Source organism: Vipera berus (assembly GCF_964194415.1).
Source record: "Vipera berus genome assembly, chromosome: 3".
NCBI classification, from domain to species: Eukaryota; Metazoa; Chordata; class Lepidosauria; order Squamata; family Viperidae; genus Vipera; species Vipera berus.
This window is the reverse complement of record NC_138204.1, coordinates 43,168,174-43,182,462: the sequence shown is the minus strand read 5'-3', so window position 1 is coordinate 43,182,462 and position 14,289 is coordinate 43,168,174. Positions and strand designations below refer to the sequence as shown.

The 14,289-nt window shown below is 41.9% G+C and overlaps 1 protein-coding gene across 1 annotated transcript in view; it reads left to right on the top strand.

The window, feature by feature from the left end:
- The first annotated feature begins 2,163 nt into the window (after positions 1-2,163).
- The window catches only part of LOC308666558 (C4b-binding protein alpha chain-like), a 46,820-nt gene continuing 34,694 nt past the window's right edge, over positions 2,164-14,289 (top strand). The window contains exon 1 of the mRNA XM_081325450.1: positions 2,164-2,306. Coding sequence (XP_081181576.1) covers positions 2,222-2,306 — 85 coding nt within the window. The 5' untranslated portion in view covers positions 2,164-2,221. The remainder of the gene's footprint in view (positions 2,307-14,289) is intronic.

Below are 14,289 nucleotides of genomic sequence, written 5' to 3'. Positions count from 1 at the left end.
CACGCCCACCCAGTAGGCCACGCCTACCCTGGCCATACCCACCCGGCCCCTTGAGGGCAACCGCAATGCTGATGTGGCCCTCAATAAAATTGAGTTTGACACCCCTGCTCTACTCTGTCTATTTTCTGTTCAGTACTGATGATTTTATTTTCCAGATTCTCCACATACTCCATAACTGAATCCACACGAACAGCCAGGCATTCAATATGTGCAGCCAAACCCTGAAGTGCTAGCACTATATCCTCCCTCATCTGTTTGTTTTGATTAACAAATTCTTCCTTTGTTTCCTTTATTTCTTGCTGTAATACTTGTGTCAATACTTGTGTTGACTGCATCACAACTTCCTGTATGTCTGCCAATGTAAATGCAGGTGGTGGGGGGGAAAGTGGTTGTACTGTAGGTTTCGTTGTAATCTGCCCTGCAGCTTGTGGTAAAGGTGAAGAAATAACACTTTTAGAGATTGTAGGGCCTCCCCCACGCCTCGCAGCCATTTCTTAGGTTTCGATTTCCTCTTTCTCCCAGCAGAATCAAAGTTCAAAAAGAAAAAGAAAAGAAAGGAGAAGGGAGAAAAAAATAAAAGTTTTTCTCCCAAAGTTCCTTATCCTTCAATAAAAAAAGGACAAGCTTTCAAATACACAAAATCCGGTACTGGGTAGAATCAGTTGCAGATTGTATCTCTTGCTATGTTGCAAAATATAACAATTTTCCAAAACAGTCAATTCACACAAGAAAGCAACATTCCAGCGCCATTTTTACTCCATTTCCATCAGCTTAAAACTTGAAGAAGATAATAAATCTGAGGTAAAGTTAAAATCCAACTTGAAAATTCAAATCCTCCTGCTTTGCTCTGCCTGCTTCTCAAAGAAAAAAACAACAACTCACAGTCCCATCTAAGCAGCAGATGTAGTTGTTGCATCTAGTTCCACTCCTTTATGGAGTGAAAGCGTCCTGGGAGCGGAGAAAGCCTGGGCTCTGAGGGAACTCACTCCGTTAGCCCCCAAACTCGTTGGGGGAATCACAGAGGAGCTCTACCTCTACCCAAACAAGCTCGCCTCTCTCTTCTCCCTACAATGTATTTATTATTTTGCTGGCCATCCTTTCTTAGCATTATTTTTTTTTGAATTTTTTTGAATTTATATACCGCCCTTTCCCGAAGGACTCAGGGCGGTTTACAGGGTACTTAAAACATCGATACAAAAATTAAAATCCAAATGATTTATGAATCCATCTGATGCATAGTTTCAGAATGGGATAAAATGCAGGAAATCCAAAGTTCAAATCAATCAAGTTTTCTAAAGTAATATGATTTATTTTTTATTTAAAGGTGATATGGTAGTAATCAGTGGTATTGAATATCCACTAAATGGTCCACCTAAAAAATTCAATGCTGGAGGTGCTTCTGAATGCACGCAATTCTAGCATTTTTGTAAAAATTAAGTTTTATTTTATGTTCTATTTCAGTTCTCCCCTCATAATACTGCTGGTGTAATTCCTGATTCAAAAAGAATACTGCAGGATTGCCTTCACAATCCAAAGCATAGAATTGTCATTTAGACCTAATATATTGGAAAAGTGTGCAGCAGGTCAAAAATTGAGCTCTTTAAAGCAGCTCACCTCTTCCGGGTAATGCTGCCTTCTATTTGGTTAGTTTCTCTTTGTCATGGAAGCAAATAGAAAATTTATAGCACTATCATAAATAACAAATACAAGCAATTTAAGGGTAGGGAATTTAAGGAGTATTTTTTCATACTGATCACCTAGCAGTGGCTCACAAGAAGCAAACCCAAAGAATGTAACTGCAAACATGTAAATGAAGTTTCTCCGTAGTTCTATGGTTATTAAAAGTAGACTTGTCGGAATATAGAAAATGCTTCCTACTGGTCCACTCACCTAAAAAACACCACAAATCAGGTCTAAGAATACACAACAGAGACTTGGAAGGAAACTATTTGAAATAGTGTTTCAATTTTCCATGACTAATGAGCAAGCAGAAGACAAATTCCAGGACAAATGATTTGGAGTTCACTTTTTATAATTTTTATCTCTGAAAAGAAGGTTTAGCCAATAGATAAGAAAGGTGATTTTTCTTCTGCCAAGGGTGCCCTGCCCTTGTTTGTCAGGTGCTACCTTGAGCATATTGCACTGCACTGCCCTACCCTAATATTCATTCCCCCAGCTGCTCTTGTGGAGAGTTCAAGTGTTCCTTTCTGCTTTTCAAATTATGCTTTTTCAAGCTTGCCAGAGCAGCCTTCCAATGTGGGCTTGGCTGTTCCTGTTAGCGCTCTTCTGGCTGCCTGAGATTCAAGGTAAGTGGCAGAGTCCTTGAATGCCTGTCAGAGGCTATTTTTTAAAAGCAGGATTCGTGTTGCATGTGGAGGTGGGGGATTACTTACCCCTATAAAGACACATTATCTGACATTCTAATTATTCTTTACGTTTGGATTACATTGAGACTTCCTGGTCAATATGGAAATAGTCCCTCTGCCTGTAGACAGGCGAACTGACTGCTTTGATACTGTTCCTTTGGTGCTGAATTTCTGACATTTACATCAGTTCCTGGTTTGTAAAAATGTGATTTTGGACAAGTTCACTCTATTTGTCTCTCTGTTTCTTTCTGTCTGTCTGTCCATCTGTTGCTCTTCATCACCAGGACCCTTGACTGTGCTTTTCAGTTTATTCTTGTCTAGTATTTCTACAGAGAAATAGATTTTGAGACTTTATTTTAAAAATAGAAGAGCGTAAGAAGGATTCTGTATTTTTTCTTTTTACAATTATGTAGTTTATTTATTTTTGCTTTTATAATATCAGATAGGTACATTAACATAATTGCAAAATAAATTAAATAAGACATCAAGGAAATACAAGTAATACTCAGTACCATCTAAATAAAATGTCAAGTACTATACATGTGAAAATTCATCATATACAGTATGAGGAGTATACCAGATTACAATCTGTTACTATTAAGGTAAATCATAAAATCTCACCAACTTTGATCAAATTATGGTTCCTATTTCTCAAATCCCCTTACTTAACTTTAACTGTGATTTGTGAGGCAAGCCAGAGCAATTGAAAAGGCTTTTCTCATCCATCACTCAGTTGTTATATTATCTAAAGTTTTCCAGTGTTTCTCATTTTTTGGGGGGGGGCTGCTATAATTAAACAGATAATCAATTCTTTATTCTGAAGTTTATAGTCTGGTCTGTAAGTAAGTGTAATAAGCCTAACTCCTGGGAGCATTCAATTCTTGTTTAGTGAAGATACTTACGTCTCAAAAAAAATATTGAAAGCTCATAATTTTATCACATGACTACCACAACAGAAAGACTAACCCCTGTTTTTGGACAACCTCTCCAGAATAATACTGATGTGTACCTGCCAACCTAAGATGAGTCAAATACAGGTAGTCCTTGACTTATGACCACAAATGAACCCAGAATTTATGTTTCTAAGTGAGATATTTGTAAAGTGAGTTTTGCCCCATTTTATGACCTTTCCTGTCACAATTGTTAAATGAATCACTGCAGTTGATTCAGTTAGTAACACGGTCGTTAAATGAATCTGGCTTCCCCATTGAATTTGCTTGCTGTGTGAAATCACATGACCCCAGGACACTGCAATCATCATCAATATCAACCAGTTGCCACGGATCTGTATGTTGATCACATGACCAAGGGAATGCTGCAATGGTTGTAAGTTTGAAAAATGGTCATAAGTCACCTTTTTCAGTCTGTTGTAATTTTGAACAGTCACTAAATAAACTGTTGCAAGTTAAAGACTATCTGTAGTAACAATGTCATAATCTTTCACTGCATTTCTCACGTTGAAGCTGAGGTGAATCCTTCTGAGATCAGTAAAATGAGGACCCAGATTGTTGGAGACAATATGCTGACCCTATAAACTGGTCAGAGAGTGCTATAAAACACTATGGAGTATATACAGGTAGTCCTTGACTTATAATAGTTCGTTCAGTGACCATTCGAAGTTACAACAGTGATGTATGACCATTTTTTACACTTTCGACCATTGCAGCATCCCCATGGTCATATGATCAAAACTCAGATGCCTGGCAACTGACTCATATTTATGACAGTTGCAGTGACCCAGAATCATGTGATCACCTCTTGTGACCTTCCAAGAAGCAAAGCCATTGGGGAAGCCAGATTCACTTCCTTGGAAAATTTTTAGTTTACTGAAAGAAGGTTAAAATACAAAACATCAAAATATTTTTTAAAAGGACAAAAGAATAAAACACAACAAAAAAGACATCAAAACAAAAAAGTGTCTTTAAAAATAGTAAAGAAGACTAACACACATAATCATAACATCTTACCTTCTTGAATGCTGATTAATATAATACAGCAATTCCAAAACAGGCCAATTTTTTTAAAAAAAACTATTAAACTACTAATCTATTTACAAATTGTTAGCTTGCCATCTATACACTATATTAATAACAAAATAGTTAACAGAACAAACAATAATAATGAATATATTATATAAAGGTAATGAAAATTGTGAATAATAATAAGAGAAAGACAAGACTGAAATTCCAAAATTCTTTATTAACAAACTGTTATTGTAATCAACTCATAAAAAAAATACCACAATTTCAACCCCAGATCATCCCAAATATTAAACTAATTGGTCCTGGATCAAATATACATGTTGTTTCTTTATACCATCTCTTTTTCAATCGTTGATTGATTGAATACAAAAAGTCCAATCTCCAAAGCCAGTCTATCTTCCCCAACAAAACCAGATAAAATCATTTCTCAATTAGATCTGTTAAATCCATTTCCCATCTCCTGTAAACTCCTTAAAAAAATCAATTTGCCACTTGTCCACCCAGAGAGTTTTCTGCTATTATATTAAAGCATGTGTTAAGCTTCTGGAAGGTGTATGGAGTTGGCTCTATTATTTCTGAGTCTGTATTTCTTCCTGGCCAGTTTACAAATGGGAAATCACATTTCTTCTTAATGTTTTCCACCATATTTCTGTGTCTATATTTCTTCCCAACAAATCTGCTACTTTGAAAACAAATTCTTCTTGTAGGTTTAACATATTTAATGTCCATTTTTAAAAAGCTTTGCACAATCTTTATATTTTCATCAAACCTTTAAAAAAAATTCAGCAATTGCTAGCCCCCCCCCCACACACACACACACTTCGCACCATCCAGTCAGAGATGAAGAAGCTTCTTGGATGAGAAGTAAAACATCTTCAAAGAAAAAACAAGAAATTTCCTTAATGAAAGAAGCATATTTGGGCTAGCCAGACTCTGCTTTCCTTCTTCAGTGTCAGCCTCCTCTTTCTCTCTGTAATCCAATATGTTGTTGCTCCAAGCAGGAAGCAAGCAAAGAAAATAGAGATAATATTTTCTGACTATTTTGATCTAAAATGTTTTTGCAGGTTAATAAAATACAAATCCAGAGTCACATGCCATATTTCCATACAGAAAGCAGAAATTGATAAGAGCAGTCAAATAAATCAATGATAGAAAGCAAAAAAGAAACCAGAAAGAATCCTGCAGGGGTTGAAATAAATCATCATTCAGCCAGCCAATCAACCTTTAAAGATAAGAACAAAAACAAAAGTTCAAAAAATGAACTTAAAAGTCCCAGACATAATTACAAAAATATTCTGCCAGTAGGAAGAGGTATAAATGCCCATTGACTTTTAGCAGCTTCTACAAGGAGCTGCAATTTTCAAGATTCCTCCTCCGAGGTGGGTCTATAGCCATCCAAAAGTTGTCTTGGGTCATTCCTAAGTGCCCCCATTCAAATCCAGGGGGCAAGACTGCAGTTTGTAAGAGGAAAAAAAGCCTCTTTTTGCTAGAAAGTCAGATTCACTTAATAATCTTGTTACTAACTTAACAGCTGCAGGGATTCACTTAATAACTGTGGCTACAAAGGTCATAAAATGCAGCACAATTCATCTAACAAGTGTCTTGCTTAGCAACAGAAATTTTGGTCTCATTTGAGGTTGTAAGTCGAGGAGTCTAAGTGCTATTGCTATCCACCCAGTTTCTTAACTGCTGCTAATTTGTCTCCTGTATGGGATTATCAAGATCAGGAATTTTTGAAAATGTTAGTTGCTGTTGTTCTAAGTAATGGAATATTAATTCCTCAAAATTAATATAAGACCATATTATTTAAGCTCTAATATTTTTATTGCACAGAAAAGATTTAGGATGATACCAAAAAGCCACAGCACTTATCACCTATTTGTTGCTCTACAACATGGGTGACAAACTCGCCACATCACATGACATGTCACGATGTATCGTGACTTTTTTCACATTCCCAGAGATGGGATGGGCACGGCCTCCACATGATGCAAATGGCCCACAGGCCAACAGTTTGACACCCCTGATCTACATGGTCTTTATGGAGGTGTTTATTATCGCTATAAAATCATTGAGTCTATAAAGATTATAAACTCTCAAAGATTTAATTTTAGTCAAATCATAATAACTATTACCGGTATATTGATCATAATATAATATCGTCGGAGTTAGCTCGGGAGTTCATGGCTTCCATGACAGCCATGGGCCTGACCCAGGTTATTGAGGGCCCTACTCACGAGGGGGATCATACTCTCGACCTGGTGTTCCTGTCTGGACAGTGGTTGGATGATCTGGGAGGGGGTTCTCCGTCCATCACCCCTCTGTCATGGTCAGATCATCACCTCCTGAGGCTGGTTTTCCGTCATGCCATCCCCCGCCGCTGGGCGGCGGAACCGACCAGGTGGTTCCGCCCCAGGCGCCTAATGGACCCGGATCGGTTCCAGAGGGCGCTTGGGCCGATACCTATCACCCTTACCCACAGCCCAGTCGATGCTCTGGTGGAGGCCTGGGAAACGGCTGCCACCAGGGCACTCGACTGTGTTGTACCCATGCGACCTCTGACTCGGCGCAGATCCCGTTGGGCTCCATGGTTCTCTGTGGAGCTCCGGGAGATGAAGCGTCGGAGACGAGGTCTAGAGAGCGGTTGGAGATCCAGCCGATCCGAATCCGACCGATTGCAGTTAAGAACCTTCATAAGGTCTTATCTTGCGGCGATAAGGACGGCGAAGTCTAACTACTTTGCCGCCCTTGTCGCGTCCGCAGATAATCGCCCGGCCGCCCTGTTTAGGGTGACTCGCTCCCTCCTTAACCAGGAGGTGAGGGAGGATCCCTTGCAGGGACGAGCCGAGGAGTTTAGTCATCATCTGACGGACAAAATCGCTCGGATCCGGACCGGCTTGGACTCTGACTGGGCAGAGTCTGATGTGGAGGAATCAGGCGGTCTTGAGCACGTTATCTGGACTGAGTTCGACCCTGTTTCCCCTGATGATGTGGACAGGATCATGGGGAGACTGAGCTCCACCACCTGTTTGTTGGATCCGTGCCCCTCCTGGCTTGCTTATGCGGCTCGGGAGGGAACACGAGGCTGGTTCCATGCAGTGATAACTGCTTCTTTGAAGGAGGGTGTCTTCCCTGCCGCCTTGAAGGAGGCGGTGGTGAGACCCCTCCTCAAGAAGCCTGCTTTGGACCCGGCTGTTTTAAACAACTATCGTCCAGTCTCCAACCTTCGCTTCCTGGCGAAGGTTGTTGAGAGTGTGGTGGCGCATCAGCTCCCTCTGTTCCTGGAGGAAACTGATTATCTGGACCTGTACCAATCGGGCTTCAGGCCCGGACACAGCACGGAGACGGCATTGGTCGCGCTGGTGAATGATCTCTGGAGGGCTAGGGACAGGGGTTGCTCCTCTGTCCTGGTCCTATTAGATCTCTCAGCGGCTTTCGATACCATCGACCATGGTATCCTGCTGCGGCGTCTCAGGGGGTTGGGAGTGGGAGGCACCGTCCTACGGTGGTTCTCCTCCTACCTCCAGGGCCGCTCGCAGTCGGTGTTGACAGGAGGGCAGAGATCCGCCCCGAGGTCTCTCATTTGTGGAGTCCCTCAGGGGTCGGTTCTCTCGCCCCTCCTGTTCAACATCTACATGAAGCCGCTGGGCGAGATCATTCGTGGTTTTGGGGTGGGGTATCACCAGTACGCTGATGATACCCAACTTTTTCTTTCCACCCCGAACCAACCCAGTGATGCCCTCTCCGTGATGTCCCGGTGCCTGGAGGCGGTCCAGGTCTGGATGGGGAGAAACAGGCTTCGTCTCAATCCCGCCAAGACTGAGTGGCTGTGCATATCGGCGTCTCGGGTTAACCAAGTTATTCCACCTCTAATGATGGGGGGTGAGGTGTTACCCCCCGTTGATAGGGCTCGCAACTTGGGCGTCCTCCTGGATTCACGGCTCAATTTTGAAGATCACATAGGAGCCGTGACCAGGGGGGCTTTTGCACAGGTTCGCCTGGTGCGCCAGTTGCGTCCCTATCTGGACCGAGACGCCCTACGCACAGTCACTCATGCGCTTGTGACCTCCCGTTTGGACTACTGTAACGCTCTCTACATGGGGCTGCCCTTGAAGACCACTCGGAGGCTTCAACTGGTGCAGAATGCGGCCGCGCGAGTTGTAATGGGGGTTTCCCGATACTCCCATGTAACACCTCTACTCCGCGAGCTGCATTGGCTTCCGGTTGCCCTCCGGGTGAAATTCAAGGTGCTGGTTATCACCTATAAAGCCCTACATGGCCTGGGTCCGGGTTATTTGAGGGAACACCTGCTGCCGGCATCAAACGCCCTTCGCCCAGTGCGCTCCCACAGGGAGGGTCTGCTCAGGGTTCCGCCGGTGAGAGATTGCCGGCGGGTGACACCCAGGGATAGGGCCTTCTCAGTGGGAGCGCCTGCCCTCTGGAACCAGCTGCCAGTAGAGCTGAGAACTGCCCCCGACCTTCGATCATTCCGCCGGGGCCTGAAGACCTGGCTCTTTGAGCTCTCGGGCCCAGACTGAGGAGGAATTTTTAATTTGGGGTTCTTTTTAACTGACTACAGGGTTAATTTAATATTTTTAATTTGGTTCTTAATTTTTGTATTTTGGATTTTTAATTCCCTGTAAACCGCCCTGAGTCCTCAGGGAATAGGGCGGTATATAAATATAACTAACTAAACTAACTAACTAAAAGAGAAATGTCCCTTATCAAAATTGTGTATTTATTTTTCCACATTTGAAGCATTACTTTAGTAAAAACATTTTCAATCTCTTTTATTCTAGAAAAATGTTTTGGATAAAAAAGTCCACTAATCTATAAACTTATTTGGCTCTGACATAAATTTTAATTTGAATCCATTGTTTAGAAGGGGTTTTCATAAGAAATGGAATTATATCCCATAAAGTTTTGCTTGACATATTGACAAATTGGGTATGACCTAATCTCCCAGTTTCTGAGGGCTATATAAAAACCTTCAAACCTTTCTATTTATTTATTTACTTGCCAATGTCATAAAGCCTGTTCTGAAACTTCCAATGGGAGGTATTGAAATAAAAATTTTGATCATGCAAGATCATTTATACTGCTACAATTCACCCTAAAGTATTGAAATGGTTTGAAGTCCAATTTTTCATTTCCTTAATTTCCTCCATGTTTCTACATAGTTGTTTCTAAATATTTTATTAATAATAGTAACACCTAAATATTTTAAAGATTTACATAATACTGAAATCCCTAAAGCTATGGAGATTTCTTTTTGAGTTTTGGGAAGTATGAAAAAACAGATGTGAATTACTGAAATTAACTGACAGTCCTTACACCTCTGTAAATTCTTCTAACTCCTTCTTAATATAATTAGTTGAATAAGAAGCATTGGAGAGACAAAATCATATAACCTGCAAATAGGTTAAAAGTCATATGAAAAGTATACCATCTTTGAGTTCTCTAGTTTTACATTTCAGGACATAGCAGTTCTTAAAAACAGGTAAATACAATCTCAGATGAACAGCAATACATGACATATTACACCATGTCATCATTTATTTTACAGAAAGAAAACCAAATTGAAGAAAACATGTGTGGAAAACTAAGTACACTTTATGATTCAGTAGACTGTAGAACTACCTTTAACAGCAATAACTAATTATTTCCTGTATGACTTTTTCAGTCTCTCACATCATTGTGAAGGAATTTTGGCCCATTCTCCTTTACAACTTTGCTTCAGTTCATTGAGGTTTGTGGGCATTTGTTCATGCACAGCTCTCTTGAGGTTCTGCCACTGCATTTCAATCTGGTTGAAGTCTGGATTTTGACTGGGCCATTGAAACACCTTGGTTCTTTTCTTTTTCAGCCATTCTGTTGTAGATTTGCTGATTTGCTTGGGATCATTTTCTTGTTGCATGACTCAATGCCGACCAAGCTTTAGCTGTTGGACAGATAGCCTCACATTTGACTCTAGAATACTTTAGTATACAGAGGAATTCATTGTTGATTGAATGACTGCAAGGTGCCCACATCCTGTGGCTGCAAAACAAGCCCAAATTATCACTCCTCCACCACTGTGCTAATTGTTGGTATGAGATGTCTGTGCAAATATGCTGTGTTTGCTTTTTGCCAAATGCTGCACTGTGCATTATGCCCAAACCTCTCCACTTTGGTCTTGTTTGTTTGTCATGTTCCAGAAGTCTTGTGATTTGTTCAGATGCAACTTTGCAAAGCTAAGCCATGCTGCCATGTTATTTTTAGAGAGAAGAGGCATTGCCCTGGCAACCCTTCCAAGCAAACCACTCTTGTTCAGTCTTTTTCTAATTGTACTGTCATGAACTCCAACATTTAACATGGTAACTGAGACCTATAGAGTCTGGGATGTATCTCTTAGATTTTTTTTTGCAATTTCTCTGAGCACTGCATGGTCTGACCTTGGGATGAATTTGCTGGGACATCCACTCCTAGAAAGATTGGCAACTGTCTTGAATGTTCTCCACTTGTGAATAACCTTCCTCACCGTAGAATGGTGGGACTTAAAGTATTTGGAAATGGCTTTATGACATTTTGCAGGTTGATGGGCACCACAATTGCTTCTTTAAGATCATTGCTGATGTTATGTCAGTAGCTTTGTTGCAAAGAAGGTTCCTTTGAAGCGGGAGATTCTGGTGCAATTATTGGTTAATGTTGTAAAAGCGGGAAAACCCGGGCTAGGGATTGGATACAATTCAAACAGCTCAAGTATATAAGCCGGAGTTACTTTGACAGTTGTCAGTTGACATATGTGTATTAATAAACCTTATTGCTGTTAACCCTCACTGAGTCATTCGTCTGTCTGGACCAAACAACTGGCGACGAAGGTGGGATAGGCGGCGGACTAGTGAAGGATCGGCGACTAACAGCTGCGCGTAAGGCGGTAAATTTAAACAATTCACAGTCAACCGCAAGCGGCCGCGGCGGAATCAACAAACCTCCGAATGGCGCAAATTGGTTCTTTAAAAGAATTCGATACAAACTACCCAGAGGACTGGGAAGAATATGTGGGACAGGTCGAAGGGTTCTTGCTCGTGAACGGCATAACCGACGACCGGAAAAAGGCGGCTGCCTTACTAACTATTTGCGGCACACCTGTGTACCGGGTTGCCGTGGGACTGTGTCAACCATTGCCGGTATCAAGCGTTCCGTATGCCGACTTACTGGCCAAATTAAAAGTACATTTTACGCCAAGAAGATCAGAACTCTTTTGGCGGCGCATTTTCGAAAAACGAAATCAGAGACCGGGCGAGTCAATAACAAAATTCGTTGCTGCAGTCAGAGAAGCAGCGGTACGTTGTAAATATGACAACTTAGAAATAAGGATCTGGGACAGAGTGGTGCTGGGCTTGCAAGACGAGCAGTTACAAAATAGAATTATCGCTAAGCCCACCGGCGACTTGCAAGAAGTCCTCGACAAACTTTTAACATATGAATCCACTGGGTATCGCGACACCCCCCCCCCCGCAATAGCATGGCTGCTTCTGCCGAAATAAACCAAGAAAGCCTTGTGGACTGCGGGGAGGTGGACCAACAATGGGAAGCCGACATAGCCGAAGTCACCAGACGGTTTGGAAAAATGGCGGCAAAACCATCCCGCAGCGAAGGACCAGAACCGAGTTGCCGATTCCAAACAACACCACAACGACAATCAACAACACCGCAACGACAACCAAGAGAAATTCCAGCAAGACAGCGCGACAGCGACAACCGATGTGGAAGCTGCGGGGGCAACCATCCCCGAGCAACATGCAGATTCCGCTCTGCTAGATGCAGATTGTGCGGAAAGACCGGCCATATTCAAGCCATTTGCAGGGGTCGTGCACGCGACAATCGTCTACACGAAATCGACGTTTGGCCAGAAGGTAAGGTAACCCCTCACTATAGTGGCAAGGAGACCCCTAGACCGTGGGCACAATACCCCAACCGCGGGGAGGTGGCGCGAGTCAATCACATAGGGAAGAGAAAAATAAACCATATTTTGGGATCAAAATTAAAAATTTTAGTCCAGTTGCAAGGAATTCCTTGCAAAATGGAAATTGATTCTGGGGCCTCAGTGTCCATAATTTCTAGTGAGACCCTTAAACAGATTGAACTTAAAAGTGGTCGCAAAGTTCCACTTAGTTCAACCAAAATTCAATTGGCGGATTTCCAAAAAAACCCAATAAAAATTAAGGGAAAAGTTACCCTTAACATTAAATATAAGGGGTTTAATGGATTCCTAGATTTAATAGTCACAGAAGGCCATAGAACTAGTTTAATAGGCCTTAACTGGTTCCCTGCCCTGGGAATTTGGGTCGGGGGAATTAACACCGTTAATAATAATAATAAAACCCTAAAAAATGTCTGCGATGAATTCGCAGACGTATTTGATGGGTCCTTGGGTAAATATAAAGGGTCCCCTATTAATTTTAATTTAGACCCAGCAGTTAAACCCATCAGGCTTAAGGCCCAACGGGTGCCTTTTGCCCTTAAGCAAAAAATCGAGGCCGAGCTCGATAAGCTTGTAGGCCAAGGCGTTTTAGAACCGGTCGAGGGTGGCTTGTGGGAGACGCCAATCGTCACACCCCTTAAACCTAATGGGGATGTGAGGATTTGCGCTGACTACAAGGCCACCCTGAACCTCGGAATGAAAAAACATGCTTACCCGGTCCCGACGGTGAAGCAGGTCCTCGCCACGATACAGGACGGCGCCATATTTGCCAAGTTAGACTTGGCGCAGGCGTATTTGCAACTTACTGTTTCCAAGGAGGCTGCTGAAGCTCAAACTATTGTTACCCACAAGGGGGCGTTCCGAGTCCACAGACTGCAATTCGGTATTGCAGCAGCTCCAGGCATCTTCCAGGAGGTGATGGAGAGGACCTTAAAGGGCATACCTGGTGTATGCCCTTACTTTGATGATGTTCTAATAGCTGGAAGAAATGAAGAAATTTTAGCTGAGCGTCTGGAACAGGTATTGGGAAGATTTAGGGAGGCTGGACTTAAATTAAAAAGGGAAAAATGCTGTATAGGAGTTAAATCCACAGAATTTTTAGGATTTAGGATTGATAAGAATGGAATTCACCCTACAGCTGATAAAATTAAGGCAATTAAATTGGCACCAGAACCAAAAAACAAGGCTGAATTACAAGCCTTTTTAGGATTAGTCAATTTCTATCATACATTCTTGCCACATAAAGCTGCCATCACGGAACCATTACATAGACTATTAGATAAAAAAACCCCATGGCAGTGGCAAGAAAAACATAAAGTCAGTTTTCAAACTTTAAAAGATATCCTATCAAGCCAATCCACAGTTACTCATTTTATTGAGAACAAACCGATCTATTTAGCTTGTGATGCTTCACCTTATGGTGTGGGGGCTGTTATCAGCCACATGGATAGTCAGGGCATTCAAAAGCCAATTGCATACTATTCCAGGACGCTTACTAAAGCCGAACGGAATTATGCACAAATTGATAGAGAAGCATTAGCTATTGTGGCAGGAGTAAAAAAGTTCCATGATTACCTTTATGGTAGGAACTTTACCATACTCACTGACCACAAACCATTATTGGGACTGTTTACAACTGATAAGCAGACACCCCAAATAATGTCTCCCAGAATGCTGAGGTGGTCAATTTTCCTCTCAGCATATTCATTTTCACTGCAACATAGACCAGGTAAAGAAATGGGCCATGCGGATGCCCTTAGCAGACTGCCTTTAACCAACACAGAGGAGGACCCTGCCCCAGTTGGACAAATTATGTCATTACATGATATTCCTGAATGCCCAGTAACAGCTAGAGAAATAGCTGAGGCTACAAAGAAAGACCATATTCTCAAGAGGATTATGACCTGGGTTCTAGGGGGTTGGCCAAGCACTAACCCTGATCCCAAGTACATCCCATATTTTAGGAGGAAGAATG